Source organism: Drosophila miranda, chromosome 4 (genome assembly GCF_003369915.1).
Source record: "Drosophila miranda strain MSH22 chromosome 4, D.miranda_PacBio2.1, whole genome shotgun sequence".
NCBI classification, from domain to species: Eukaryota; Metazoa; Arthropoda; class Insecta; order Diptera; family Drosophilidae; genus Drosophila; species Drosophila miranda.
Genome location: NC_046677.1, coordinates 21,282,660 through 21,309,623, shown reverse-complemented (window position 1 = coordinate 21,309,623; position 26,964 = coordinate 21,282,660). Strand labels below are relative to the sequence as shown.

General features: G+C 49.7%; 8 protein-coding genes and 1 pseudogene across 11 annotated transcripts; 4 read left to right on the top strand and 5 right to left on the bottom strand.

The window, feature by feature from the left end:
* Positions 1-157: 157 nt before the first annotated feature.
* On the bottom strand, positions 158-12,449 carry LOC108163659 (hemocytin-like). The gene is made up of 15 exons (XM_033393305.1): positions 12,004-12,449; positions 11,648-11,935; positions 11,060-11,503; positions 9,272-11,003; positions 8,544-9,208; positions 7,901-8,449; positions 6,566-7,834; positions 6,420-6,504; positions 5,298-6,295; positions 5,080-5,239; positions 4,740-5,023; positions 3,304-4,675; positions 2,440-3,232; positions 1,427-2,381; positions 158-1,371 (listed from the first exon to the last, which is right to left on the bottom strand). The coding sequence occupies exons 1-15, from the start codon at positions 12,368-12,370 to the stop codon at positions 266-268; spliced, it is 11,067 nt and encodes a 3,688-aa protein (XP_033249196.1). The 5' UTR covers positions 12,371-12,449; the 3' UTR covers positions 158-265.
* An 898-nt stretch (positions 12,450-13,347) lies between these two features.
* LOC108161433 lies at positions 13,348-14,334 on the top strand. Of its 2 annotated transcripts, none has more exons than XM_017295696.2 (2): positions 13,348-13,476; positions 13,540-14,334. In XM_017295696.2, exons 1-2 carry the CDS (start codon positions 13,409-13,411, stop codon positions 14,177-14,179), a joined length of 708 nt encoding a protein of 235 aa, XP_017151185.1. In that variant the 5' UTR covers positions 13,348-13,408; the 3' UTR covers positions 14,180-14,334. The 2 variants fall into 2 exon arrangements, with proteins under 2 accessions (XP_017151185.1, XP_017151186.1); XM_017295697.2 differs by having other exon boundaries at positions 13,371-13,476; positions 13,529-14,334.
* A 654-nt stretch (positions 14,335-14,988) lies between these two features.
* Positions 14,989-16,261, bottom strand: LOC108161286 (annotated as a pseudogene).
* Positions 16,262-16,712: 451 nt separating this feature from the next.
* LOC108161996 (protein cornichon homolog 4) lies at positions 16,713-17,568 on the top strand. The gene is made up of 3 exons (XM_017296465.2): positions 16,713-16,862; positions 16,922-17,244; positions 17,310-17,568. Exons 1-3 carry the CDS (start codon positions 16,785-16,787, stop codon positions 17,380-17,382), a joined length of 474 nt encoding a protein of 157 aa, XP_017151954.1. The 5' UTR covers positions 16,713-16,784; the 3' UTR covers positions 17,383-17,568.
* Positions 17,471-18,915, bottom strand: LOC108161993. Its single transcript, XM_017296461.2, has one exon. The coding sequence runs from the start codon at positions 18,733-18,735 to the stop codon at positions 17,587-17,589; it is 1,149 nt and encodes a 382-aa protein (XP_017151950.1). The 5' UTR covers positions 18,736-18,915; the 3' UTR covers positions 17,471-17,586.
* Positions 18,916-19,025: 110 nt separating this feature from the next.
* LOC108161988 (serine--tRNA ligase, cytoplasmic) lies at positions 19,026-20,799 on the top strand. Its single transcript, XM_017296454.2, has one exon. The coding sequence runs from the start codon at positions 19,130-19,132 to the stop codon at positions 20,633-20,635; it is 1,506 nt and encodes a 501-aa protein (XP_017151943.1). The 5' UTR covers positions 19,026-19,129; the 3' UTR covers positions 20,636-20,799.
* A 201-nt stretch (positions 20,800-21,000) lies between these two features.
* On the top strand, positions 21,001-23,961 carry LOC108161984 (uncharacterized abhydrolase domain-containing protein DDB_G0269086). The gene is made up of 5 exons (XM_017296450.2): positions 21,001-21,225; positions 21,294-22,648; positions 22,705-23,095; positions 23,159-23,682; positions 23,744-23,961. Exons 1-5 carry the CDS (start codon positions 21,001-21,003, stop codon positions 23,892-23,894), a joined length of 2,646 nt encoding a protein of 881 aa, XP_017151939.1. The 3' UTR covers positions 23,895-23,961.
* Positions 23,962-24,056: 95 nt separating this feature from the next.
* On the bottom strand, positions 24,057-25,656 carry LOC108161989 (palmitoyltransferase ZDHHC23). Of its 3 annotated transcripts, none has more exons than XM_017296457.2 (4): positions 25,638-25,656; positions 25,272-25,413; positions 24,302-25,195; positions 24,057-24,251 (listed from the first exon to the last, which is right to left on the bottom strand). In XM_017296457.2, exons 3-4 carry the CDS (start codon positions 25,150-25,152, stop codon positions 24,065-24,067), a joined length of 1,038 nt encoding a protein of 345 aa, XP_017151946.1. In that variant the 5' UTR covers positions 25,153-25,195; positions 25,272-25,413; positions 25,638-25,656; the 3' UTR covers positions 24,057-24,064. The 3 variants fall into 3 exon arrangements, with proteins under 3 accessions (XP_017151946.1, XP_017151945.1, XP_017151944.1); XM_017296456.2 differs by having other exon boundaries at positions 25,283-25,413; XM_017296455.2 differs by lacking the exon at positions 25,638-25,656 and having other exon boundaries at positions 25,272-25,621.
* Positions 25,657-25,725: 69 nt separating this feature from the next.
* LOC108161995 (histidine protein methyltransferase 1 homolog) lies at positions 25,726-26,954 on the bottom strand. The gene is made up of 3 exons (XM_017296464.2): positions 26,865-26,954; positions 26,227-26,809; positions 25,726-26,159 (listed from the first exon to the last, which is right to left on the bottom strand). The coding sequence occupies exons 2-3, from the start codon at positions 26,737-26,739 to the stop codon at positions 25,749-25,751; spliced, it is 924 nt and encodes a 307-aa protein (XP_017151953.1). The 5' UTR covers positions 26,740-26,809; positions 26,865-26,954; the 3' UTR covers positions 25,726-25,748.
* Positions 26,955-26,964: the final 10 nt, after the last annotated feature.

The following is a 26,964-nucleotide window of genomic DNA, read 5'->3' as shown; positions in this document are numbered from 1 at the left end:
TTTTGTAAAATTTAATGATGTAACCATCATGATTTTTTGCGAAAATCGTGAAGAAATGGATGTCCCTTTTTCCGATGGCAGTCGACTGGCAGGACTCTCCCGATCACGAAAAGACATGCCGCACTCAGCAGAGTTATAGCGTGCAGAAAAACCAGTATTCTAATGTTCACATATACATAATGTGAAACAAAACTCCTTTATTAAGTTATTTGTCTTGCTTGATACTTTTTAATCTATAATATTATCCGGGTATGGATGGTTCCGGTTAACGCGTAATTACGCCACCGCTTTGATCGAGTAAGTCTTGCAGATTGAGCTCCTCTTCATCATCGTTCTCCTTCTCCTTGTCCAAGAGCTCACCCACAGACACGGGTTTCGTTTCCTCAACAGGCTGCACTTTTGCCAAATGGTGTTTGTTGCACGGTTCACAACTGCAGCCTGTGGGCACTTCCAGGGACTGTTCTAGATAGTTTCCATCGGCACACTTTACCTTCACCAAGACGGTTCTCAAACCCGTGGCGGCACAGCAGCTGCACTTATCCTCAAACTTGATCAAAAGCGGATTGTACTTGAAGGCCGAATCGCAGGCACCTTCGCACTGGGTGACACCCTGGATCGGTTGCTCGTTGTAGCATTGCCCATGATCCTGGCTCTTGTAGCTGATCAGCCTAACCGTGTGCTGAAGGGGCAGAGATACGGCCTGACAGCCTGTTTTATCCAGCGTCGGGGGCCTACTCTTGCACCGCTTGCAACAGCCGCCATTATCCACAAGATCCGCAAGCGGGCACTGGCTGACATCCGCACAGGCCTCGTGCGACTCGTGTCTGATCAGTTGACCGTCGAGGGACACGCAAGTGTACGTGATGCACTTGTCCAGGCTGTTCCACTGCTCGTCTGGCTTGTACAGTTTGCCATCGTGATGGCAGCCCGTTGGCACGCAGGAGCCGCAACACTTGGCGCTATTCGTGTGCTCGTAGGTGTACCCAGGCGGACACTTTTTGTCACAGCTGAGAATGGTGTGCACTGTCTGCAACAGATTGCCGATAACCACGCACTCGTACGAGACGCACGGGTCCAGCGGATCCTGCCACTTGTCGCCTGTATGATGGGCCTGCACCACATTGTCGTGATGACTCAGGCACTTATCCTTGGGCGGCACACATTTGTGTACGGCACAGCAGTCTCCGGGCAATTTCTGTGAGATCAGTTCATAGTGATGCTCATCGCATACTGCAGGCGGCTTCGGGCACTTGCTGGGCACACAGACAACTCGTTGTCCGGGACAGCAACCGTCGTCTACGGGTTGCAGTTTCTCTCCTGGTCGTAGTTTCACTGGAGAAGTAGGCTCACATTGAACCTTGGGCTTGCATTCTATAAAGGGAACACAAATGATTACACTAAAATATCAGAAAACAAAAAAACCCACCGCATATATAGATGGGACATTCATTGACATCCTTGTCCACAATTCGATGCTGGTCTGGACCGCAATCGGGCAACTTGGGCTTCTCACAAACGTGTCCAGGAGGCTTTTCAATGTCTCCCACGCATATGCGAGTGGGGCAGCACTCGTAATCCCTTTGCAGCACCACCTGAGTAAAGCCCTTCTGGCAGATGTGATCCGTATCGCGACCACACTGCTCCTTTTCACAGCTGACCTGTCCGCTGGCGAGACAAGTGCAATTTGTGCATTTATCCGGCTGCCAAACGTCGCCCACGTGACGGCCGTCGCCGCAGGCTATGCACTTGCTGGGGGATACGCATTTGCCGTGGTGAAGTACCTTGTCATCGGGACAGAAGCAGCCCTCATGACGTTCTGTATGCAGGCAGCGTCCCTTGAAAATGATCGCTAGATTGCTATGATCAACACGATCAACCCCAGTGTCACAGTTGACGTCGCAATCGCAGGACTTGTAGGACAATCCAGGCGGACACTGTGCCGGGCACTCGGCAAAGGGACGCCAGTCGACACAGACGCCAGCAGCGTTACACTCGGCTGCATAGGCACTGAGAGCGTCACAGATCACCTGCTTGTCCGTGGTGGCAGTGCAGGTGTCCTTCTGGCAGGCCTGAATGAATGCCAGCGGATCTACGAGCAAAGGACAACGGTCAAAGATGCCCGACTGTACGATCAGGTGATAGCAAAGATTGCGCTCCCGGGGCAGGGCTTTGCAGATCTGATGGCCCTGGCAGGGACGCGTGTTAATGCCCAGCCGGGGTTCGTCTATCTGCCAACTGGTGACAAAGTCTATCAACCCCAAGGGACGCTGATCCGTAGGTTTCTTAAGGGGATTGATGTGCAAATCGTCTATGCTAAGGCCGTTGCAGTTGCCGCACAGACCCTCCATGCGACTGCCATACCGTACCGAAGGCACACTCAGCTACAGGAGGCAGAGATATGAGCTTGAGGTAGGATAGAGAACAGTCGATAGAGCTTACCTGAAACTGCAGTGTATTCAGATTCACAATTAACTCGAGCTTGGCTTGTGGTAGTTGCACAATCAGTTGCTGTTCCCTCTGTTGAATCACCTTCAGCCAGGTGGACTGATGAGGCCACAGGGAGACTTGGTAGCCATCAGCCAACAGCTTCACATCCTGCGCGTGTCGTTCGATGTGGAGAGTGTGCTCTCCAGCAGTCACATGCAGCGCCTGTACACAGCTCTCCGTCTCCGTGGGACCGCAAGGCTTGATGGTGGCATAGACCTGGAAATGGTAGCTGCCTGGCAGGAGCAGATCCCTGGTAACCAGATAGGTGCAGTTGCCCTTGAAGCTGTAGCTGCTTCCGTCGTATGTGACAAACTTGCTGGCCCCGAACAAGGTGCATTTGCAGTCCTTGCAGTCCTCGATGGGTACACATTCTTCACCTCGCCGCACAGTGCCCTCGGGGCAGTAGCATCCAGAGAAGCAGGTCCTTGGTATGGATGGACAAACGCTGGCCGTCTGGCCGCTCTGGAGGTCGCCGCACTGCTGTTCGCAGCGTTGCCTGTAGCAATCGTGGTGTATAAGAGGGGGACGGCAGGTCTGGTTGCAGCGGTGCACACTCCTCCAGCTAGTCAGCTGCAAGTGGCGATTGACGGCCAGGCATTGACCAACGAATTGCTGCAGAAGGTCGCAGCGACAGCTGCCCTCGGCACCGGCATTGGCCTTCAGGCACTCGCAGGTATTCTCCACGCACCGGCTGAGGAAGTCCTGGATGTTAACCGAGACGCTGCAGGCTCCAAACGAGGGATGTCTGGGAGGGATAAAGAAGGAAAAGGATATTCTAGAAAGATGGACTACATTAACAAGGGATCGCACTCGTACCTGACTGCTTGGCACATTTGTAGGGCTCGTTGCTGCAAATCCACGGGGCAGACCTGCGGCCGACACTTGTCCAGTGGCACCTTGCGGTCATACCAGGCATCCCCAAAGTCTGTGCTGCTGATCACATGTAATCTTTGAGGGGTACGCTTATCATCATCACTTCGACCATTGTAGAAGCCACACAACCCATCCACACGGCCGAGCAGGTCCTGGGAGACACCAATCCTTATGTTCCCACTGGCCGCATACTGCACCCAGAACTTGTGTTGGCGACAAACGACCACAATGGTCTCTCCTATCTGGCTAATGACGAAGGATCGCCGGATGGCGTTTACCAAGGCCAAATCGCGTACACTGAACTCATAGCCGTTGAAGATCACCCGCTGGTTGGGCAGAATGCTGATGGCAATACCTCTCTGCTGGTCGCTAATGATCAGAGTTTTGGCCCCGCAGCTCGGCTGATCTGGGGCACACTGGAGCTGTGTGCTGATGGACCAACGATTACCGTCCGTATCCCGGGCCAGGGTGTGGCTGCAGATGTCATACTTGTAGACGGTACCATCGAAAGTGCTGAAAATACGTCCGGTTATGTCGCACGTATCGTCTGGTATCCGTGACCGTCTGCAGGTGTAGATGGGACACTTTCCGGCTCCAATGCTGGCAGTATCAACGATTGGTTCGTAACCCTCTGGACACTTGGGATCCATGCAAGTCTGGTTGCTCTGGGGCAGGCAGCAGAAGGCGTCGCAAAGCTCCATATTCTTAAGATCTCTGGTGGCAATGTAAGGAGTTAGACCCATCAGAGCCTGCAGCTCTCGTGGCAGCTGGAAGTTGTATCCGTACAAGCTCAACTCTGAACTATCTTTGGTTCCACGTGCGCCATTTACTAGCAACAGTGTCTCCGAGTCCAGCTCTAGCTCATCCCCTGCCTGATCCGTATCCGAATAGTCGGAAATCGTGGGTTCTGCAATGCCAATCTTCTTTAGAAGCTCAATGATTCCCAGTGGCAATGCAGTCGAGGCCTCTGTCTCTGGCCTTTGTGGAATCAAAGGCAATTCATTAAGCTCCAACAGTTCCAGTGTTAGACCTGACTCTCTTTGAGGCTTCACCACCGCCTCCTCCCCTTCAGTGGCAGTTAAAGAGGATAGTACTTTACGGACCACTGAAGCAATCTCAGGGTTATCCGAGGATTGCAGCTGCGATAGCCACTCCTTCAATGGCTCGATGGCCTGATCGATGTCAAAATTTTCTGTAGAGACAGAGGTCAAGAGCATTTCGGATAATACTTTTGGTATTTTTCCCCTAATCTTGACGGTGTAACCGGGGGGACACTCGATAACAGGACACTCTGTAGGGGGTTTTCTGGTGGTGGCTGTGCCGGAACAGAGGGAAAACATTAGCCACGGATTAAAAATGGAACTCTGTCTGAATCTTACGTGGCTGCAGCGTTGTCTGTGCAGGATCACATGTCTCATCCTCATCATCGGCACAATTCTGGACGTGATTGCACCACCATTCATTTGGAATACAATCCCCGCTGGTGGGGCATAGCCGCGTGGTGGGCGGGCACAGCTGACACTCGCAGTGGCAGCCATTGCGGACACGCCGCATGTGGGTCGGACAGGGTGGGCAGGTCTGTGGCTTGCAACTGATGATTCCCCCCAACAGACAGACGCACTCCTCGCAGTCTTTATTCTCGAATTTCGTTCCAATGGGATAGCTATAAAAGACAACAGCTAGACCACGAAGGACACACTCTCTCAATTAGATTCTTACGGCGTGAAGTTGTCGATGCAGGGGCAGAGATTACGTTCGATGCACTTGGAGCCAGTCCAAAAGAGACCATCGCTGCAAGGGCAATCGCCTCCAGTCAAAGACGGCAGGTCGATGCCCTTGCAGACGGTGCAGGGTCGCATAATGGGCTTAGTAGTGTTGGCTGTATAATTAAGAAGTTGATGAAGAGCTTATCATGATTGTATATCTCTATGACTTACGGTAAGGAAGGAAACAGCCCAGCGGCTCAATGCGCCAGTTGATGTTCTTCTCCCATCCCGTGGGCACCAGTCGTAGATATCGTGTGACCAGCGGTCGTACAAAGCCATTCGTTTGAATACCCTGGGCATCCCGATTGCCTTCAAAGATATGAGCATCTCCATTCGGTCCAGGCAGCTCGTTCCACACCAGCCTGTTCAGGGAGAAGAGTACGCGATAGGCGGTGACCCAGCCGTGGACTCCGCCCCGTGTCTGTACGGCTGTCACGTTGCGTGGCTCCAGGAAATCAAAGTCCACATACTCGTCCTGCTTGTTGGCCAGTGGACGCCAGCCCAGCTGGGAGCGGAACTGCAGCAGGTCCAAGAGACCCACCTGGCTATCAACCTGCGAGGATAGCCAAATACTGCTCGCGGTCACTTGATGGGGCTGTAGGTCTCCGTTGTCCACACCGAGAGGGTCGTCACAGATCAGCCTGTCGAGTGGTGGCTTCGTGGGCGGCAGAGGCGTCGTCCTATCGGGCACTGGAGCTGTGGTGGTTGGCACATGGTTGCAAAGCAGTAGATCAAAGCGTATGGCAATGGCATTCTGCCATCTCAGCGGATAGAGACGCACAGACTTGGCCTCGATGGGGCGCTGGAAAACATGCGCACGGGCCACACGCGAATCCTTAGGTCCTATCAGCACCTGTGGCTCTCCTCGTTGATCGATCAGTTCGTGATAGCCCTCGCCATCCAGGCTGTACAGCACCTTGAAGAGCGTCACATAGTTGTCGTTGTGTGGATCGCCGGCAATGAGCAGTCCATAGATGCCTTGCGGCCGCTCAAAGTCCACCTGTAAATATTGCGACTGATCGCTGATCTTCGGTGTCCAAGCCCCAGCATTGAGCTTGGGCTTACGGTGCAGACGGGCCAAATGCGCCACGTGGTTGTTGCTCAGCGAGCTGGAAGCACTGAAGGCACTGTCGCTTATAGAGGGTTCCCTCGTAAAGAAGCGAACCATGCTGCACAGAAAGAGAGGTATCACTGTTTTAACACTGCATTATTCTGGGGACCGACTCAGCTGCCCAAGAAAAACTTTTTGGTGCCTCATGCAAAATCTTGGTAATGGTCTTTGCTTATACGTACCTATTTGTTGGGCACAATACAGGCGGAGTAAGAGTTGTGGGTATCAAAGGTAATGCTGTAGTTGTGGTGTGACCTCCAATCGGTGCTGAAAATGAAGAAGGAAATGTCAATGAAGTGCCTCATTCCGGGTAAGTATATTTACTTACGCGCCTCCGTGGTGGTCTTTTTTGGGACGCACACATATTGATTGAACACACATTGACAGTCGAACTGATCATTGATAATAATCCCATGTGGTTGCACGTACTTATCATTGTCATCGTCCAGGCAAGGACAGTCATCCTGATCCACACAGGTGTTCTCATCGCGCCAGAACTTACCTAGGGCCCTACAATCCGGCCGCTTCTTAGGCACGCATCCGCCCTTGCAGTGTTCGGCGGGATTGCAGAGCCCTCGCTTAATCAACTGCTGGCCAAAGAAGTGGCACGTGTGCTCGCATTGGTTGGCGCAATCGTTCCACTCCTCATCGTCGCGACAACGGTCGGTTATCTTGCGGCACTGCGGCCTAATCCGTGATACTATTGAGACCTGATCGCAGGCACCGATGGCCGTATTGAACATCAGATTGGTGCCACAAGAACCGGGCACCCAGTGCCAGTTTGTATTCCCAGGAATGTGCTCGCAGCGCAGATACTTGTAGCAGTCCCCAGGGTACTCCTTGAACATCTGGAACGATGGATCGCAGATCTCTGTGGGTGGTGGCGGCGGTGGGGGCTTAGCGGTGGTGTATCCATCATCATCGCACAGGCAATGTACTCGAATCTCGTAGTCGTGGCATTTACCCACACAGACAAGACCCCGATCCAGGTTGCAGACGACATTATCATCCACAAGGTCGTACGACTGTTTGTTGTCCTTAACGCGGCATTCGATGCTGGTCATGTACTCCCGATCGCAGGTGCCGTAAATGGACTCGAAGCGATCGAACTTGGGCAGCGGTTCCACATCGTTGAGATTAATGCCACCAGCACTCGAGCCACGATCCAACCAACGCGACCAGCCGCGCACACAGTTCTTGCCCCGATCTTGATTTGGCAATGTTCCTGTGCCCGTGACAGATGGTCCTTCAGTGGTTACGACGGGTGGACAGGGCTTGCCACTACACACCTCCTTCTTCTTGGAGCAGCGACAGGTGGCACAGTCATCCGTGTAGGTGATGTCGCCCTCGTAGTATGTGATGTCCTCCCGCACCAGACACACTGGCTTGCACTCTGACCTGGGCACGCACACCGTGTGGGTGTCGTTCAAATATATCTGACCCGGCGGACAGGGCTTGATCAGGCAGCCCTCGACGCAGTTCTCGTGATGACACAAACGCCCCGAATCTCCCTGATCTAGCAGATTATCGCAGGTCTCCACAGGACAAGCTGGAGTACAGGCACTGTAGTCCGAGCAATGGGTATCACATTGCATGGCTAACCGGGAAGGGGAAGATCTTAGCATGGGATATCAAGGGAAGATGAAGGATCTGTAGTACTCACGACAAAAGTGGGGCGTACGCCAACGCACGTTGATGCTTTTCTTGGCACAAGCATCGGCATAGGCAGCCACAGCCGTGCAGAGGCACTCGCAGTCGCCACCCTGATCGCAGGCACAGGTGTCAAAGATGCAGCGTTTCAGATAACGCTCCAGCGGCACCTCCACATGGCAGGCTGCGAATAGGGGCGACTTCAGGACACTACATTGCAACTCGGACCAGGCACGACGCTGTGGATTCCGCTGACACGAGTCAAACAGTTGTTGGGGCAGCACGCACTGCTGATGCGTCCGCCACGAGTGACCAAAGAGCGTGGGCTCTGTCTCCTGTCCCCCCGATGGGGATTTGAAGTCATCCAAGCTATTGCCATTGTTGTTGCCACATAGTCCGGCCACCCGGCCCTGCCACTCGTTGCCAATCTTCACATAGACGCGGGTCCCCTCGTCCCATTTGATCTGCAGATGCAAGGAGAGTACCTCGACGACAACAAACACTCCCGCCTTGTAGATGTGGAATGAGCTGGAGGAATGAGAGCTTATCTGCTTGCGAAGACCTACAAGAGAACATATATTTAAGGAGTAGAAATGTGTTTTGGCCAAAGAACCCAACATTTTATAAAATGGTTTGTCGATGCAATATGTACTAACCTGCTATGGTCGATGTATTGGAATCCGTTGCATAAATACCGCCAGCGCTCAGCTTTAGCTGCTCCTGACCCTGACCCTTACCCTCACTTGCCTTGCCGCTCAAATTGATCTCCAAGGACTTGGAGCACGTCACACCCGATGAGCCGCACAGTACATTCTGTATGACAATGGAGAAGCCATGGCCCTGATCGTTGACGCCCTTGGACAGTATGTAATCGCACTCGCCCAGGAAGTCAAAGTCCTTACCATCGAAGGTGCTGAAGTGAGAGTCACCCCAGATACTGCAAGAGGACTCGCAATCGTTGCGGCTGCACTTCCAGGAGCCACCCTGGCAAACGCACAGATTGCACAGCTCTTTGAAGGTGTCGCCGTCATCAAAGCTCCGTCCCGCATGGTAGCAGGAGCACTTCTCCGATGGCACGCACTGCTGGCGCGTCACATCGTACACGTAGCCATCGTCACAGACACAGCCGGGACGACAGGCGGCAGTGTCCGGCTTGAAGTCATGCATGTTCTTGCATGTCCTGGGCTCTTTGGGGGCACAGGAGACGAACTTGGCGTAGGGAGTCTTGGCACACTGTTTGCGAAGGTTGCCTAATGGCGGATAAACGATTAAGTCATCCTTGTCCGCATCCTGGCACTGCCAAAGGCCATCCAAACAGGTGCTAGAAAAGACATTTGGCTTTGGATTGGATATCTCATCCATTACTCATAGTATATATATCTACCACAATTGCTGGACCCGAGGACCCTTGATTGAACACTGTTTGATCGATTGCCGCCAGCTGGTGCGAATGCCATTCCGTACGCAAAGATGGGCATAGTCGGCAAGCAGCTCGCACAAGGCCTTGTTGGTTGTAGCCGGACTTGTGGTGGAGTCCTTGGCGGCACATATATCGGCAATACAGTCCTCGTAGTGGCTGGTAGGATCTACAGCCCAGTGGCAGGGCGAGAAGGTATCGGATCTGAGCAGCGAGCAAATCTCTTCGGCTACCTTTAGCTGTTGGGGATTCTCGGAGCAGGGTGTGGGCGCCACGGGTGGCTCTGGCTCTGCGCACATCTCCTTGGTCCGCCATTTATTGGCAAACGCCACAGCGGTGCCTTCGTAGTCACCGTCGGGCGTGAGGAAGTCGTCCTTCGTGTTGTCGTTGAACGTGCCACAGAGCCCGGCCGTGTTGTCAAAGTAGCTGTAGGGTGCATCAATGTGAACTGTCGATTGGCCGTTCCACCACACCACCAGGCCGTCGTCAAAGGTGACCGTCAGGAAATGATGGCTGGCCAGTCGAAGCACCACTTCACAGTTACCCAGCTCCAGTGGGAGCTGCGTCACAGCCTCACCGTTGACAGAGCTATGGAGCTTCTGGTCCAGCTTGATGACCGTTGGACCGCCATCTCTGAGGGTAAAACGCACAACTATCGATCTGGTGCAGGAGTGTCCAGTGGGCGATGGCTCCACAGCTTCATCGATGGCCCCAGAGCACTTGATGTTTTCGCCCTCCACTGAACGACTGGAAGTCTTGAGCAGGTAGTAGAGGCAGCGGCCCTGGAAATCGTAGCGTTTGCCATCGAAGGTGCGATAGTGGGGATCCCCAAAGGCCGAGCAGCGTTTGTCGCACTTGTTGTCGGTGCACCGCCACTTCCCCGACTGGCAGAGGCACGTGTTGCAGTCCTTTTGGTGCTTCTCCCCGGGCTGGAACTCTCGTCCCCGCAGCTCGCAGGGACACATCTTTCGTTCGATGCACGTGTCCCTGTACTGCAGCTTGCCTTCGGGGCAATAGCATCCTTCAAAGCATTCACCGGGCGCACTGACTCCTTCATTCTCGCAGGTGGGCTGCGATTGCGGACCACACGTCTGGTAGATGCGACCACCGCTGCAGCTGATGGGACACAGCTGAAGATTGCGCCAATCCTTGGCTGGCTTAAGGCCCTCAAACCGACACTCGTCCACCAGCGACTGCAGGAGATTGCAGCTGCAGTCCTGACCATCAGCACAGGCACATTGGTCACTGATACAGGTACGCAGCAGAGTCTCCTGGTTGAACTGCTCCAGACAGGACTTTAGGTTAAGATTGTACAGCAGATCCTTGCACTTGCTGACGGCCTTCTTATGGCGATCTCCGTGGCACTGAGCCAAATCCTCATCGGGCTCGAGGACACACGTTTGGTCAGCATTGCGCCAACTGTCGGTAAAAGTGCGAATTGCCTTGGACACGCTGCCTGATCGGCTCATTAGATCATTGTCACAGTTGCCATCGAGATGCCCACAGAGACCTCCCAACTTTTGCCAGAGATCGACACTGGCGTGCACCGCGAGCTGCTGATGGTGATCCCAGATTAATTGCAGACCCACCGACTCAAGGTCGACTTCAATGTGCTGAGCGAACGTCACTATCTTCATGCCCAGCACCTGGACAGGCAGCGAAAGCTTCTTACTGGGCGTGGAAAGAGTCACACTTCCATCTGTAATATAATCTCATATAAAATCCTCTTTGGGGAGCATATTTATCCACACTTACTGAGATTCTCCAGCGTGTATTGCACGGACTGCCATTGGATCTGAATAGTCAGTGGCGATGTGCTTGAGGGGCTCTTAATGGACACATGGAATGCCCCATAGATCTTGTCACTGACCAGAGTGTGGGCACAGTTCAGTGGCACCCTATACAGCAATCCGTCAAAGGTTCGTATATTTCGACCATTCCAAGAACTGCAAACCGACGGCTGTGGTGCCACAACAATATCCTTGAGGGGCTTCGGACGCAATCTGTCGGCCCCATCAATGTCATCAACATCTGGCCGCTCAGAGATCCAGTCATTACTGTTGTTGTAACGACCATATTGGTCACAGATGCTGATCAAATTATCCGGCCATGGGAGGACGTGGCCACCAGTTATGGTTACTGTTCCATTTGTCTGCGTGTCGGAAGTGCTGATGTGCTGCGAAATGTTTCTATTGGGAGCTGTTCCAAACAGAAATATTTTGTTCAAATAAAAAATACAGTAAAATTATACAGTAAATAGGCAAAGATAAAAGTTTCATTCACACTCCGACTATCTTATCGGTTACAGAAATATTGATATTGATAAGAAAATGCAATACTTACGATAAATGCACTTGACCGCTGGTGTGGGCTGAAACTGGCCAGTGCTGTAATCACAGACGTATAGCGACTGCAGCGTACCCTGGACACTGACTCCGGGTAAAGATGGGCAGGTCAGCCTACACTCGGAGCGATCTGGGGCGTGGTCGCATTGAAAGTTGCCATTGAACGTGGTTATGTTGCAGCTAGAGACTGGATACTGGCACTGCTTGCCCCGGAGGTTGGGTGGACATTCACAGACATTGGCCGCAATGCACTTGCCGCCGTTGAGGCAAACCGGAGAACATGTTGCTGGAAAATTATGAGTTTTTCACAAAATCCGTCTAAGTGGGAGAGCCTGTTGCCCGCTGTTTCTTTACCCTCGCAATCCGATATCTTGGTGTGGCCTCCAGCCAAATCAATGTATTTGGTACCCTCACACTTCAGCAGAACCCGACTGCGGCCATCGGCGAGGGAAAATCCTCTGGAGCACTGTACCTCACAGGTGTCGCCACGGCAAACGGTTTTCGAATTCCTGGGCAGCTGAGGCGGCTCTTCCGGACACGCGAACTCCTTGTTCTTCTCACAGCTGACTCCGCCGTAGCCCTTGCGACAGTGGCACACCTTCTCGCCGTTGCAAATGCCACCGTTGCGGCAGATGCAAGCACCATCGCAGTACTGTATGGTCTTTGCCGTGGGCGCTCCGTTCTTAATGCCCCATGTGCCGCGCCTGCAGGAAAGAATCATTTTGCGGACGTTCGGCCGCTCCCCATAGAAGTGGTTCTTGCCGATGCAACTGACTTCGCACTCGCCGCCCTCCGGCGTCTCCACACAGTTCACATCTGTGTTTATCGGAAACTTGTACTCGGGACAGTTGGGAAAGGGTTTCTTCACTTGGCTGAACCAAATGTCGTGTGCCTTTTTGGGACCCCAGTTCGGGTTGCTGGAAACGCAAAGATTGAGAGACGATCTCCAATTGGTTATCCTTTCACTTACTCGGCCACCCAGGTACGTGTTGGCTCCACACTGTAGCAGATCACACTGCTGAGTAGGGATGCCGCCAGGATGCACAGTCCTGTATCCATGGACCAGCTGGGTTGAGTCCTTTGCAAGGACTACCTGTGAGTTATTCCTTGTGTTCCTAGTGTTCACTTTTCTCTACCTTTCCACGGATCAATCACAGAATTACGACTAAGAGGAAGTTTCTCTGGGCAGTGGTTTTTATACCCAGAAAAACTGAGCTGTGGAACAATAGATCTGGAGTTATCAGAGTCATTCATACTGCAGCTCTACTCATTGTTCTTTTATTTTTGAAGGTTTCACAGATATCGTTTGGCTTTTTTCGAGTGTTTGAGAATATTTGAAGAAACACCAATCTTAATAATTACTTGGTGCGTCCCAAAGATAGGGGTGTTACAATGGGGTGGTAATTTTTGTTATTTAGAGTATAACCAGATAAAAGTACTTCCGGTTTGAGAGCGACTTAAAGTTCCACCCATGACTTTGGCTTGGGTTTTCGTACGACATTAAGGGAATACGTTGCAGTGTAATATATATTTCATTTCTTAATAAAGCATCTTCATTTTGGACGAACCATCATCTGAATTACTTTATTTGAATAGTCATTTCGGTAAGAGTCCCATGTCACTCCATTCCACTTCATGCCAGATATTTTGTATTCGTACTTTAGGTACTAACATCATAACAACTATAAAGTTTCCTGCCACTTTGAAAGGATTTTGAAATCAAACTAAATTTTGATAGATCATACACAAATTTCGTCCAATGTATTTGTATATACACATTTTTGTAATACTCAAATCTAAATTAAATCCGAAAAATTTCGATTGTGGGTAAGAACCATTACCTCGTAACTAGCTTTCGGTCACTAAAATAAAACTTAAGGTCCATTTCAGAATGGTTTTTATCAAAGAGTGGTGTCGGCAGATCATTTGCCTGTTTCGCCACAACCACGATACCCTGAGTAAGTGTACCATTATGTTCGTGATGCTGGTGGGGATTCTGGACTATAGCTACGTGAAGAGCAACTGCGATCTGCTGTGGTGGAAGAAGCAGCTAACCGACCCGAAAGTGGGCCCCATGTTTGCTTTGCTCTACATTGTGACTTTTAAAGTGTCACTCATCCTATTCATGACGTTTTGGAGTTACACGAAAAAGATAGACAGGGAGCAGGAGAAGAACGACACACCCATCTCGGAAGTAAAGCGACGCTATCGTCGCTTCATTATGATGCGTCTACTGAAAGCATTTAATGTCTTAGTAGAGGAACGTAACCTTCTCAATCTTTCTCATTCCGGAAACGTAAAGAAGCGGTTTCTCAAGAAGCATTCGAAATTTATCAAAGAAGTGGAACTCTTTCGCTGGAATGCACGCAAGCTGTACGAGCGCACCGATAATCATCTATTTTTGCCCCTCCACCAGGTGCTAACCGTTGACGATGAGCTGGAGTACCAACTCCTGCAGAGCGGTTACGGCGACCGCCTAACGATGCTCAGAGATGTGGAAATCCACCAGATGGTCTACGGATACCAATAGTATAAGCAACTTGCCAGCAGCAGAAATCTTCGTCTCCCCATTTTACAATACTTTTCAATTAGATTTCGGCAATGACAGTTTATCCATTTGCACTGATTACTTTACTAGAGATCGCGCTCGAATTTGAGATGAATAAAAATTCCTGGTAAAAATAATCGCTCTTTCTGGTTTGTTTCAGCTTGGCTTAATCGGATGACAGGTGTTTTTAAAATAAAACCATGTTACCGCCGGATGCGTTCCGGCTATCAGTTAATCTTGTAGAAAATTTATTCATCAATGGCCTAAAATTATGTGAGCAGAACTAAGGGTTTTAGTTAGCCAGAATTATTCAACGGAATATAAAAATTGAGCAATATGAACGACTATCCTCTTTCGTTTTTTTGTGTGACCTATTTCGCTAAATCCTTTTTTTGTTTGAACTTTTCGCTAAAATAAAAGCAAGTATTTAGAGTAAGCCAGTTAAGTAAAAAATTGATTCATAAATCGTATAAAATTATGTGGGTAGGTCTGTAACATTACAGAGCAGCATTACATGGGCAAGCTAAAATTCAATTCGAGTGGAGTTTAAGATGCAATTTTCATTTAGAATACAACAATATTCCACTAAACTCCACTCAAACTTATTGTTTAAATAATTATCAGCGTTCAATTGTTTATTGTTATTTTTATCAGCTTAAGCTTAAGCTCATTATCGCGGAGAACCAAGATCATTATTGCGGTGAACTGTAATAATAATATATAACAATACAAATAATATTATAGTTTGATAAAATATATATTATATATATAATATTATATATATTGTTGGAAACAAAACAAAAGACCCATGGAAAGAACGGGACAGGATTGACCCTTTTTGGCCCACTGTGAGCCGCCTCGGGATTGGACCACACGAACACCTACACTTTGACTGTCGCCATTTCCAACTAGACTGCGACCGCGTTCACTTAAATCGGGTGTAAAATGAATTTGGAAGAGGTTTTCACACGCCACCCGCTATTGGCTGTCCGTGTACGCGAAGTGCGGCGAGCCATCAGATACGTGGAGCGGCAGTCCCACTTGATAGAGCTGAACTGTGGGCTTATCAACATGGTGTCAAACTTGCAATTTTTCGGGGAGCAGCCTTTTGTCCTCATTTTCGATGAGTTTCATTTCAAGCGCGTACCCAACGTAAGTTCCCTTTTAACTGTCTCTTTATATCGTATTAAGTAGTATATTTACAGGTGCTCCTCAGCCGCTGGAAATCTTTGGCCATTGCAGCTGCAAATATGGACGGCACAAAATTCAAGTTTCTGTACCTGCAGGTGGTCCCTACAGAAGTGCACGTTTTGGGCAGCAATGAGATATATGAAGGACTAAAAGTCGTAGTCCCTTCAATTTTCAACCTGGGCTTAGCCCAAAATGTGTGCGGCGTAATATCGGACAGGTGCAGGGCCAATATGAAGTCGCTGCAGTCGCAAACTATTTCCCGGTCCTGTGGGACGAAGTCCATATGAAGAAATTGGTCACGCGGTATAAAGATACGGTGGATAGACGGCGGCAAGGACGTACTCCGAGTTGTTGGCACGTTCGATGACCCCGTCGAGCTTCTTGAATCGAATCAGCTGCTGGACGGGCCCGAATATCTTCTCGCGGGCAATGGGCATGTTGTCTCGGACATCGGCGAACACCGTTGGCTGGACAAAGTAGCCGGGAAGGCCTTTGGGACGGCTACCGCCGGCCACCAGCTTGGCGCCCTGCTGTATCATGCCAAGGATCTTATCCATCTGCTCCTGGTTGATCTGGGGATCCTGTTCGGTGTTCAGATCTAAGGGATTGCCCACGGTCCTCTTCTTGGCACGCTCTGCACTGCGCTCCACGAACTCGTCGTAGATCTTATCCTCCACAAAGGTGCGAGAGCCGGCACAGCAGCACTGGCCCATGTTGAAGAAGAGGCCGAATTGGGCCGTCTCCACGGATAGAGTCAGAAAGGATAATGTTGGGGGACTTTCCGCCCAACTCCAGGGTCACGCGCTTCAGGTTCGTGTGGGCGGATGCCAGTTGGATGAGCTTGGCTAGGGCAGCGCCGGCCACATTGACTGCTCAGCTGGCTTTAGGAAAATGTTGTTGCCGGTAGCCAGTGTGGGTCTTCTCTGTGGTCGGATTGTTGCTCCGGGGTGGTCTGGGGGCTGAGGCAGCGCGGAATAGTAGGCCACAACTGCGCCAAAGGGCGCCGCTGGTCTTCAAAATGGCCGCCACGGAAAATCTCCCCACAAATCCATTTGAGATGGCAGTGCTTCGATAGGTCGTGAAAGCTGAAATCGCTGGTGGTGGCAGTTTCTCAATATCGATTTTGTTATTGATTAAAAAATTATACCGATGGTTTCCTATCGATGGTTTATATCGATGATTATAAAATTATCGATATTGATTACGTTATTGATTATTTTGTAATTTTTAAAATACCAAAAAATACCAAAAATTATACTGGTATATTTACGGTATATTTTTCATATGAGACGTATGTTCCGGTATATTTCTGACGGTCGGACGGTCACACTGCCCCTTAATAAAAACAAATAAATAGTTTTATTTATAAGTGAAAAAGTGAATCTTTAGTGCAATTATGTTTCTGCCCGAAACAGCCATCTTCTGCATCACCCTGCTGGTCTATGGGGCCATACTTCTGCTGCTAATCTATTATGTTAGCTGAATATCTATATGTTCATATATGGAAAAATATTAACAAACAATTTCATACAGGTTCTGACATTGGCGGACCTGGAGTGCGACTATTTGAACGCCCAGGAGTGTTGTCGACGGCTAAATTTCTGGGTAATACCTAAATTTGGCTCCCACGCCCTGCTTTGCGGCCTTCTCTTGCTGGGCGGACACTGGATAATGTTTTTGCTAAATCTGCCCATGGTCATTTGGCTATTTTACGAGCTGCATCGTCAGCGGCGGGATAGTTTAGGCGTCTACGACCCCGTGGATATACATAGTCGTGGATTGTTAAAGGTGCATTTAAGGAACTGCATGATCTATTTGGGCTACTACTTTGTCATGTTCTTTGTGGGGTTGTATTGGTAAGTACAAATTTCGACATTCAGTTTGTAACAGCTAACGATTTGGTTTATCTTTCTGTCCATAGCCTGATATCATCGCTAATCAAGGGAGATCCCATCAAGCGGTACGAGGATGATGAAATTATCACAGACTTTTGAATTTCAGCTTAATACTAAGGCTCGACTCTTTGACTTCTTCGGCATTCTATAAACAGAGTTTATAATTTCAAAAAATTAACCAACCTAGTCGCACTTCATAATCATTTTATTTATTCCATTTCTAGTAATATAAGCCTATTCGATAAGACATCACAAAATACATAGCTATACAAATTCAACAACGCACTCTAGCTGATCTTTTGTTTATTGTAGAAAATCCACCACCTCCTCCAGCTCACGCTGGCGTGCCTGTTTCTGTGCCCAGCGTGCCTCGGCCGTTTTGACGTTAACCACCCAACGATCGTGGGCCAACTTAATGCCACACACAGCATTATCCAAATGCCTAGAGCTGGCTGCTGACTCTGCAACGCCCTGAACCGAACCCGCCCTGCTGCCCATGTAGGTTTGGGCATCAGATCTAGGGTGGCGTCGCTTGGCGGGACAGAGTTTCCCACCTCGGGGGAATGGAGGCTCGGCCAGGTATTGCTTAAGGCAGCCTTGATGAAACACGTGACCACAGTACACACGTTCGATGTAGGAATCGGCATTTTCCTCCAGCTCAACATCCGCCGGATTGTTGGGCAAAACAGTGCTATCACAAATGGGACAACGTTCAACATGAAAGTCCCGGGTGGCCTCCAGGCAGAACTTTAGTGAACGATACATGCTCTTGGCTGGGCGAAAGTTGGCCAACTCATCTTTGCTTAGGCGATGCGGAGGTTCCACACACTGTCGGGCGATCTCCCTGGACTGTCCGTTGAGGTAGCGAACGAGAACTGCCGGCAAATTAGATTCCTGGCCTTTCAGCTCCACACATTGCACAGGATAGCTGTCGGGGACGACTGCCGTAACCCTGTAGGTATATTTCCCGCCTCTGGCTATCAACTCGACGCTGTTGTTCTTCTGCCGCAACTTTAGTTGACTCTCCACATGAGGAGACTCTCCATCGGCGAGCTCGGGACAGACCACTCGAGTCTTGATATCCACCCTCAACTGCTTTATTTCGTCGAGGCACACGCACAAGGGATTATCCGATAGATATTGCTGGGCAAATGACACGACCAGCAGAGCATGCGGTTTTCCCAAATAATCCCGAGCATGGTCATCAATTAGGCGGGTCAGCTCGGTGAGAAGCCTTTCCGAGTACGCCCGACTCTTTAATTCGACCAGAATGGGTGTACTCTTTGGGTAATCCTCAGGGAACCGCAAGCAGACAGTCATCAAGCGATTTGGTCGTTCAGGATAGATGTCAACTCTTATCAGGGAGCTGGAACAAATGATGATTCTACTATGCGGCACTTTCTTCTCACAGCTAGATCGAAAATCACTAACTTCCTGCTCAATAAAGTCCATATTGGAGGTTGAACTGGGTTGGATTCTGATTAGTGGCTTTTTGTTGATTCTTTTTTTATTGGACTGTTGTTGAACAGCTGTTCGCCTGCACTATTTGTAAAAAGGTGACGCAAAGAATTAATTTGGAAATTTGGAAAACGAAAACATTTGACAACTAATTACTTTCCAATTCTGTCGGAAATAAAGTAAAAACATTAATTGCCAATATCAGTTTCAGGTATATTAAATCATTTTAAGAAATCTTTGCGTCACCTTCTGCAACTTAGTGCTTGCGTGCGCGGTTTTGGGAACTTTGCAGCACTGCACAGCTGACGCAAAAACTCAGCCACGTTGTGAAAACGCCGACAAAAATCTGACCGAATCGAAAAACTAACTAAGTTAAAGCATATCAGATATGGTGCTGGATTTGGATCTGTTTCGCAGCGACAAGGGCGGCAATCCCAATGCCGTGCGCGACAACCAGAAGAAGCGCTTCAAAGATGTAGCCCTGGTGGAGACTGTGATTGAGAAAGACACCGAGTGGCGTCAGTGCCGTCATCGGGCCGACAACTTGAACAAGGTGAAGAATGTGTGCAGCAAGGTGATTGGCGAGAAGATGAAGAAGAAGGAGCCAGTGGGTGCCATGAGCGAGGAGCTGCCTGCCGCGGTAACCACAAGCCTAACTGAGATTGTTCCCGAAACTCTTCAGCCGCTGACGGTCAACCAGATCAAGCAGCTGCGCGTGCTCATTGACGATGCCATGACGGAGAACCAAAAGTCCCTGGAGCTGGCGGAGCAGACCAGAAACACCTCTTTACGAGAGGTCGGCAATCACCTGCACGATTCGGTCCCTGTGTCCAACGATGAAGAGGAGAACCGCGTCGAGAGGACCTTTGGCGATTGCGAAAAGCGTGGCAAGTACTCGCATGTGGATCTGATTGTAATGATTGATGGCATGAATGCCGAGAAAGGATCTGTGGTATCTGGGGGACGCGGCTATTTCCTCACCGGTGCCGCTGTCTTTCTTGAGCAGGCGCTCATTCAACATGCCCTGCACTCGCTGTACGCTAAGGACTATGTTCCCCTATATACGCCCTTCTTTATGCGCAAGGAGGTGATGCAAGAGGTGGCCCAGCTCTCGCAGTTCGACGAGGAGCTCTACAAGGTGGTTGGCAAGGGAAGCGAGAAAGCTGAGGAGGCTGGCACCGACGAGAAGTATCTGATTGCCACCTCTGAGCAGCCCATTGCCGCCTATCATCGCGACGAATGGCTCCCGGAGGCTTCGCTACCCATCAAATATGCCGGCTTGTCCACGTGTTTCCGTCAGGAGGTAGGCTCCCATGGTCGCGACACTCGCGGCATATTCCGCGTGCATCAGTTTGAGAAGGTCGAACAGTTTGTGCTCACTTCCCCACACGACAACAAATCCTGGGAGATGATGGACGAGATGATTGGCAATGCCGAACAGTTCTGTCAGTCCCTGGGTATTCCATATCGCGTTGTGAATATAGTGTCCGGTGCCCTCAATCATGCCGCCTCCAAGAAGTTAGATCTGGAGGCCTGGTTTGGCGGCAGCGGTGCCTACAGAGAGCTCGTCTCCTGCTCCAATTGCCTGGACTACCAGGCGCGTCGTCTGCTGGTTCGCTTTGGCCAAACCAAGAAGATGAACGCCGCCGTGGACTACGTACACATGTTGAATGCGACAATGTGCGCTGCCACACGTGTCATTTGCGCCATTCTGGAAACGCATCAGACAGAGACGGGCATCAAGGTGCCGGAACCACTCAAGAAATACATGCCGGCTAAGTTCCAAGATGAGATTCCGTTTGTCAAGCCCGCTCCCATCGATCTGGAGCTGGCCGCGGCCGAGAAACAGAAGGGAAAGAAGGAAAAGAGCAAGAAGGATCCAGCTGCCGGTTAACCGGATACCTATCCGCGCCCCGTTATGATTATTAACTGCTAAAACTAAGCTTGCAAAGTCCTCAAAATCTTTTGTTTATCTTATCGACTTATCTACTATTTATGGCATTTATGTGAACACTTTTTTTATTAATTAAAATGGATCATGCTGTGCTTCGAATGCAATTCAATTGTTATTACTTTTATAGGTCCAACGATTGTTATGGGGACAGCCGAACCGGCCGTTAGAATTTCTTGTTTCCAAGGCAACTTTTGAAACTTGTTTACCCTGTCTATCAATTTTATTTCACATTTCATATTCGAACTAAAGAAAACTGAAAATTTATACTTTGTGAAAATATATAAAAATTCACATTTCAATAAAAGATGTCTCATGCAAAACGTCGCGAAAAGTCCAAGTCCAAGGATACACGCTGGGATCGCATACGCAAGCGTCATCTAAATGCGAATTCTTTGGGCCTGAAGACAGATGCAGTGCGTCGTTTCATCGAAGTGGACTACGTGGGCAAGCGGCACGAGAAACTGCTGATAGAGGGCGAACAGGGAAAGCAATTGAATCCCAGTGTGATCATGGACATGCGCCATGAGATGGTGAGACGGATGCTTCTCCATATAATAGAATACCGGAGAGTAATGAGTCTCTTTTTCGAATATTTCAGTTTCAGAAAATACCGCACAAGCTGCCGCTAGCTACCCTGGCCCATGGCAGCTCATTAGAGTCCACCAAGGCTCACAATCTGGAGGTGGAGCAGCGCTATATCAACAATCAGTTGCAAAAGTTTCGCCAGCAGCTGGCCAGGCAGCACCCCCAGAGGAACAAGGCCATTCGAGTGCCGCCCACCAAGCCGGATTTCAAACTGAACAACGGTCCCCTGATGCAGAGTTTGACCCATGCCGCCCAGCACATTGATGATTTCTATAGCACTCCTGTCCAGGCCTTGGGCCAGGTGGCACAGATATGCTCGACCACAAAGAGTGTGGCCACCGCAAGCCTGCTCCACGAGCTGGGGGCCGAACGGGAGGCGGATGTGGACCACGAGTGGCTAGAGCAAGAGGCTCTGGTCGAGGAACTGCCCGACTTTAGGGTGGAGCAAGTAAAACCCTTGTGCATGGACTCCCTGGAGTATCGAAATTTCGCCAAACAAATTCATGTGGATCAGAGTAAGGAGCTTCTCCTGCGCTGCCGTACACCAAGTCCCCTGACCTCCACCGAGGAGTTCTTCAAACCAATGCGAGCTGCTGCCGAGCGTCAGATGCTCCACGTTCGCACAATACGCCACGAGGAAGAGTTGCAGGAGCAGCAGTTAGAGCAGCAGTTAGAGCAGCCGCCACCAAAACTGCAGAGGGAACCCTCCACCTGCTCCAATACAAGCGATGGCATTGACTCGGTCATATCCGATCTGGCTGAGGAGGCATTATACGAACTGCAAATGGAAGCGGCAGAAGAACAAAAAGAAAAGGAAAAGGACTTGGCGGTACCCACGAAGCATGTACAGTTCCAACTGCCGCCGAAGAAGACACCTACACCCATTCCCATAGCAACTGTGGAGGAATCTGAGCCTGAACCAGAGCTAGAACCCTTACTCATCCGCCGCATAGAGCTTCCCAAAGTGCTGGTGGTGGTTAAGCCGAAGCAACCAGAGCCCACCCAAGAGGCGTCCAGTGCCAGTGAAGATGAGACCGACCTGGCCGCAACCCATGAGAAGCAGAAGATAATCGAGCAACTGTTCCAGGCCAGGGCCGTCACACAGATCGTGCTGATGCGCAAATATTTCCTCAAGTGGATACACTATACAACCCTTGAGAAGATCGAGCGAGAGCAGGGACATGCGAGCCAAGCGCGAGATAATCGCGTACAAAAGATCAACGCCTTTCTGGACAAGGTGCGGATGGAGAAAAAGCGAATACGCACGGCCCAGCAGGCGGACACGTCCAGCGAGGTCAACAAGGTCACTCAGCAGTCGCTGGAACAGCGCCAGGAGGCTATCAAGATGGCCAAGCAGTTCAAGAATAAGTATGACCTCCACTTATTGCTCTTTCAATCAATGGTTTATCTCATTTGTCCAAAAGATTGAAGGTGCAACAGGATATCATTGACCTGCAGAGGATCAAGTTGGAGCGTCAGGAACGTCTCATCATGCAGCTGAAGCTAAGCAAACTCAGCGACGAGGCCAAAGAGGCACGCGAGGATCTAAAGCAGGAGCTGAAGACAGTCATTCGATGCGGCGATCCCAAGGCAAAGGCCAAGGCCAAGTGCCTTCAGTTGATTGGCAGTCTCCGCGATGCCGATGATGAAGCAATGGCCAGGCTGCAGGGCAAGGCATTGCTGCAGCCCCGATTCTTGCAGCACATGCAGGAACGGGCCGTGGAGAGGAGTGTGCGACATGAGCAGGCACGCCAGCGCCGAGCACAGGCCGAGGCCGAGCGGGAGGCCACCAAGCATGCCTTGGAGGAGGCCAAGGTAGGATGAATCTTTAATAATTATAGCATATATTGCTTATATACTTGTACATTCCCATTGCAGCGCCAAGAGGACGAAGAGGCCAAACGCCTGAGGATCGAGGTACTGAAGGAGAAACGCCGTCAAGAGAAAATGGCCAAGGTGTTGAAGGAGCGTGAGCGTCAGCGTTTTATCGAGAACACACGAAAGGCCACAGAGTTCAGTCGCCGCCTGTTGCTGCGCCGCGTGGGCATGGCGGCCTTTAAGCGTTTGCTGCAACGTAAGCGGGAGAATATGGTCAAGTCCGAGGAATTCCGACGACAATTGTACAAGAAGAATGCCTTCCAGTTCTGGCGCGGGTACACGGCATTCAGGCAGCGCGAGAAGATGGTGCGGGCAGAGCAGTGCTGGCAGCGCATTCTAAAGAGACGCGCACTCAATGTCTGGATAGCGTACGTGCAGAATGAAAAAAGCAAAATTCTGGTGGCCATCGACTGGCATGCTCTTCGTACCGTCGAACACTGGTTTGACCGATGGCTCAAGTACACCACGCACTGTCGAATGGCTGAGGACACTAAGATGAAGCAGGCTATCTCCCACCACGAGTGGTATGTCCAACCTCCTGTGTTTAAAGTCCTCAGGGAACTTTTATATTGTTTGCATTTCTAGGCACCTGAAATGGAAGGTTCTGGACTGCTGGCAACGTCTACCTCAGATACTGAAAATAGAAAAGGAAACGGAGGAGCGACGCCAGCGCTGGCGCATGAAAATATGGGAGCTGTTGCCAGACTACAAGCCCCGAGAGGATAGTTTATGGTAGTTTAATTTTAGTTTTTTAATTATATTTATGTTGAATAGATTTGGATATTTGATTTAAGAGCCTTAAAAGCACTACTACTACTACAACTACCAAGAACATTGAGAGAGTGTGTGGAAATACTATAGTATTTGGGCGATAAGTTTTGTGCTTTGTTTGGTTTGGTAATTGGATCACTTTAGAATGGCACGCCAGTTGCTCCAGATGCGACTGCGATTGGCAGCTGCTGCGTTGGCTGCGCGTTTATATTCGTGGAGAGTGGTATCATTCCACCACAAGAATGCCTGGCGTGCCAGCAGGAAGGTTATATAATTCGCAATGAGTAGGCTATAGCAAGCCACCACAAAGGATATGCCCAATCTGTGGAAAGAGCTATAGTCATTGTTTACATAGATGTGTCCTGTACTCACTCGAAACTCTCGAAGACTTCGCTGCAATCGTCCGGTAGGAGCACGGCATAACCGAATGGACGCAACACCAGAAAGGGATGACATATCGAAGTTAGGGTCAAATTAGCGCCCAATATCAAAGCGACCAGGGATGTGAATAGGCCTGATATATACCAGCTATGATTGCGCTCGCCAATGCAGCAGTTGAGCCAGTAGCTGTGATGGGAACGCCTCTTTACACACGTGCCGCACACTTGGCAATGGTAGGCCCGTCTGGGCGTCACCTTCCGACAACTCTCACAGATGTTCGGTTGTCCATGCAACAGACCCGCACGCTCCGCTGTGTCTATGTCTACGACGTCCTCATCGTTCAGGTCTAGTACGCTTTCCATCTGGAGTGTGGTTTGCGCCTCCGCCTGCTCTTCGCCGCTTGATGCTTCTGCAATGCCGGGTAGCTCGTCCTTGGGTGTGGTGCCATACTGAGCCGAAACTAGATTGAGTGGAGCCAGGCGGTGCGTGCGATATAAACAATATGTGCCCGCACAGGTGAAAAACATAAGGAAATAGTTCTCCTCCGGCACAAGCTCAAGCAATGGCACCTGACACTCAAATATGACGATCATGTAAAAGACGGAGAACACAGTCCAGCTAAGAAAGAAATTGGTCCGTGTGGCCGTTTTCTTGGCCAGCTGAAGACCCCAAATGGAGAAGCCCACCATGGTCAGCATGAGAACTATAGCAGTCTTGGAGTTCAAGGTGGCCAGTCCCAGCATGAGCGGAATTATGAAGGCTGGGGCAACAGCGGCCGGCGAAATCCGTTTGGCCCCGCCGCGCCATGGCAGGCGCAGGCGGTCTTGGAAAGCAATCAGCATGCCGTCTATATTGCGTCGATCAATGCGCCTGCACGTGACTAATCTACAGATCCATCCGATCAACACAAAACGATCATTGTACAGAATTCAATGTGGTTTAAAGGGGTCCGTCTGCATACCGTGTGCATACCAAGTCAAAGTCCTCGCAATTACAACAGCATCCCAGGAGATGAGACTTCTGGCTGTTGGCTTGAGAAATATATTCGCAACAGCAAAGAGTCCTCTTGGGTTGGGCTTCGTCAGACTCTGCTTTCCTCGCCGCTGCAATGAAATCAGCAGCAGACATGACGAACATCGATTAGGCGAAAAAGACCGGCGATTGAACGTCAAGAATGGCAGCGTCCAGGCAGCGTGTACAGAAACAGTTTAGATAAGATTAATTCACGACCAATTGGCAGTCTGAATCTAAGTGTACAAGTGAACATAAGCTTCCCTGTGGGAAGCATTTTAATGTTTTTATCTGATCGACGGCGAAAAATACTCACACAGTTGGTAAACAAAAACAACAAATCGTCTGCACCCGGGTCACCCTGTAATTCATGTTAAATAAATCGCTATCCGCTGTCACGATTGTTTCGATAGTTGGTACTATGGTACTATTTAAATTTTATTTTTAAAATGCCCCGCTTTAGATTTTCGTCCGCCGTCCACACATTTTTGCTTTCAAAAGCTTTTCCCTTGTTAATAACATCTACGAACTGCTCAAGGCCACCGCCCACACCAAAGTAATGCGATTTTCCAGAAACTAAAACAATGCCATCGCCTCTCAGGCGACTGTTAAAGGTGTCCAACAGCTTCTGTTGATTCTCTATGTTGTATATTGTCTCCGATGTCAGGATCATATCGTACTTTTCTGTGTCCAACGTGAGAAGAGCAAAATTTGACCAGTCACCGGAATAGAAACTCGTGTTTTCCTCTAAAAATTCTAATTTGTTATCATCCGAAAGATCCAACTGCACATTTAGCATAACATTTGGTATTGTTATTTGTTCCAAAACATCCTTGTTCTAAAGATATCAAATGACATGATTTCGTGGAAGTTGCTGTTGCTGTTTTTTTTTTTGTTTTACTTACATAGTCTTGAAAGTCAACTTTTGCACCAGATTGTAGGGCATATATTCCCAACAATCCAGAGCCACATCCCAGGTCCAGGACTCTCTTGCCTTTCCAGTAACTGTCGTCATAGTTCTCCGATAAATATAGCAATAGATCGTCCGTACATTCCCATATTTTCGCACCACCTTCATAGACTCCGGCTATTAAATCCGAATGACTTTCCTCAGACTTCTTAATGTCGCGACTCTCCAGATCTCCATGGTTTTTTATGTCCTCAAGTAGAAACCCGGCTATGAGATGCCGTATTTCCGTATTGCCTACCTTCAGATCCTTGGCATTGAGTTCGTACAGATCCAGGCGAGATAACGCGGCTTTAGTCGGTTTAATTTGTTCTGCCTCGTACCACACAATATCCTTGACAATTCCTAAATCCTCCTGCTCAGTTTTGTGTTCGCTATTCTCTGTAAATGGACTCTTAACTGCTTCTTCTGGCTCTACTTCAGTTTCTACTTCAAAATTGAATTTGAACATTTTAAAACGCTTGAGGCACCCGTTTTGGGTTCTTTCTGTCTGACAATGGTAAAGGCCTTCAAACGCGGAACTGTAATAGAACGTAGACAATAAAAATGGTTGCATATTTATTTATAAACATTTACCTATAAATTCAATTCCTCCGTCAGCTGGCAAGCACGCTTTTTTTGGTTTGTCAATCGATATTCGTGGACGCATTGTGCCAGTAAATAGCGGCTATCGATT

Excerpts from the sequence above, each read along its gene's own strand:
- LOC108161984 (XM_017296450.2), top strand. The coding sequence starts at position 21,001 with ATGTCTCATGCAAAACGTCGCGAAAAGTCCAAGTCCAAGGATACACGC. Across the intron at positions 21,226-21,293 it reads TGGACATGCGCCATGAGATG|TTTCAGAAAATACCGCACAA; the intron begins GTGAGACGGATG and ends CGAATATTTCAG. Across the intron at positions 23,683-23,743 it reads GCTATCTCCCACCACGAGTG|GCACCTGAAATGGAAGGTTC; the intron begins GTATGTCCAACC and ends TTGCATTTCTAG.
- LOC108161993 (XM_017296461.2), bottom strand. The coding sequence starts at position 18,735 with ATGGACTTTATTGAGCAGGAAGTTAGTGATTTTCGATCTAGCTGTGAG.
- LOC108161988 (XM_017296454.2), top strand. The coding sequence starts at position 19,130 with ATGGTGCTGGATTTGGATCTGTTTCGCAGCGACAAGGGCGGCAATCCC.
- LOC108161433 (XM_017295696.2), top strand. The coding sequence starts at position 13,409 with ATGTATTTGTATATACACATTTTTGTAATACTCAAATCTAAATTAAAT. Across the intron at positions 13,477-13,539 it reads CCGAAAAATTTCGATTGTGG|AATGGTTTTTATCAAAGAGT; the intron begins GTAAGAACCATT and ends GGTCCATTTCAG.
- LOC108161989 (XM_017296455.2), bottom strand. The coding sequence starts at position 25,447 with ATGTTCGTCATGTCTGCTGCTGATTTCATTGCAGCGGCGAGGAAAGCA. Across the intron at positions 25,196-25,271 it reads TTTGACTTGGTATGCACACG|ATTAGTCACGTGCAGGCGCA; the intron begins GTATGCAGACGG and ends ATGGATCTGTAG. Across the intron at positions 24,252-24,301 it reads GAAGTCTTCGAGAGTTTCGA|ATTGGGCATATCCTTTGTGG; the intron begins GTGAGTACAGGA and ends CTCTTTCCACAG.
- LOC108161995 (XM_017296464.2), bottom strand. The coding sequence starts at position 26,739 with ATGTTCAAATTCAATTTTGAAGTAGAAACTGAAGTAGAGCCAGAAGAA. Across the intron at positions 26,160-26,226 it reads AAGTTGACTTTCAAGACTAT|AACAAGGATGTTTTGGAACA; the intron begins GTAAGTAAAACA and ends TGATATCTTTAG.
- LOC108161996 (XM_017296465.2), top strand. The coding sequence starts at position 16,785 with ATGTTTCTGCCCGAAACAGCCATCTTCTGCATCACCCTGCTGGTCTAT. Across the intron at positions 16,863-16,921 it reads TTCTGCTGCTAATCTATTAT|GTTCTGACATTGGCGGACCT; the intron begins GTTAGCTGAATA and ends AATTTCATACAG. Across the intron at positions 17,245-17,309 it reads TTCTTTGTGGGGTTGTATTG|CCTGATATCATCGCTAATCA; the intron begins GTAAGTACAAAT and ends TTCTGTCCATAG.
- LOC108163659 (XM_033393305.1), bottom strand. The coding sequence starts at position 12,370 with ATGATTCTTTCCTGCAGGCGCGGCACATGGGGCATTAAGAACGGAGCG. Across the intron at positions 8,450-8,543 it reads CAATACATCGACCATAGCAG|GTCTTCGCAAGCAGATAAGC; the intron begins GTTAGTACATAT and ends GTTCTCTTGTAG. Across the intron at positions 2,382-2,439 it reads TGAATACACTGCAGTTTCAG|CTGAGTGTGCCTTCGGTACG; the intron begins GTAAGCTCTATC and ends TGCCTCCTGTAG.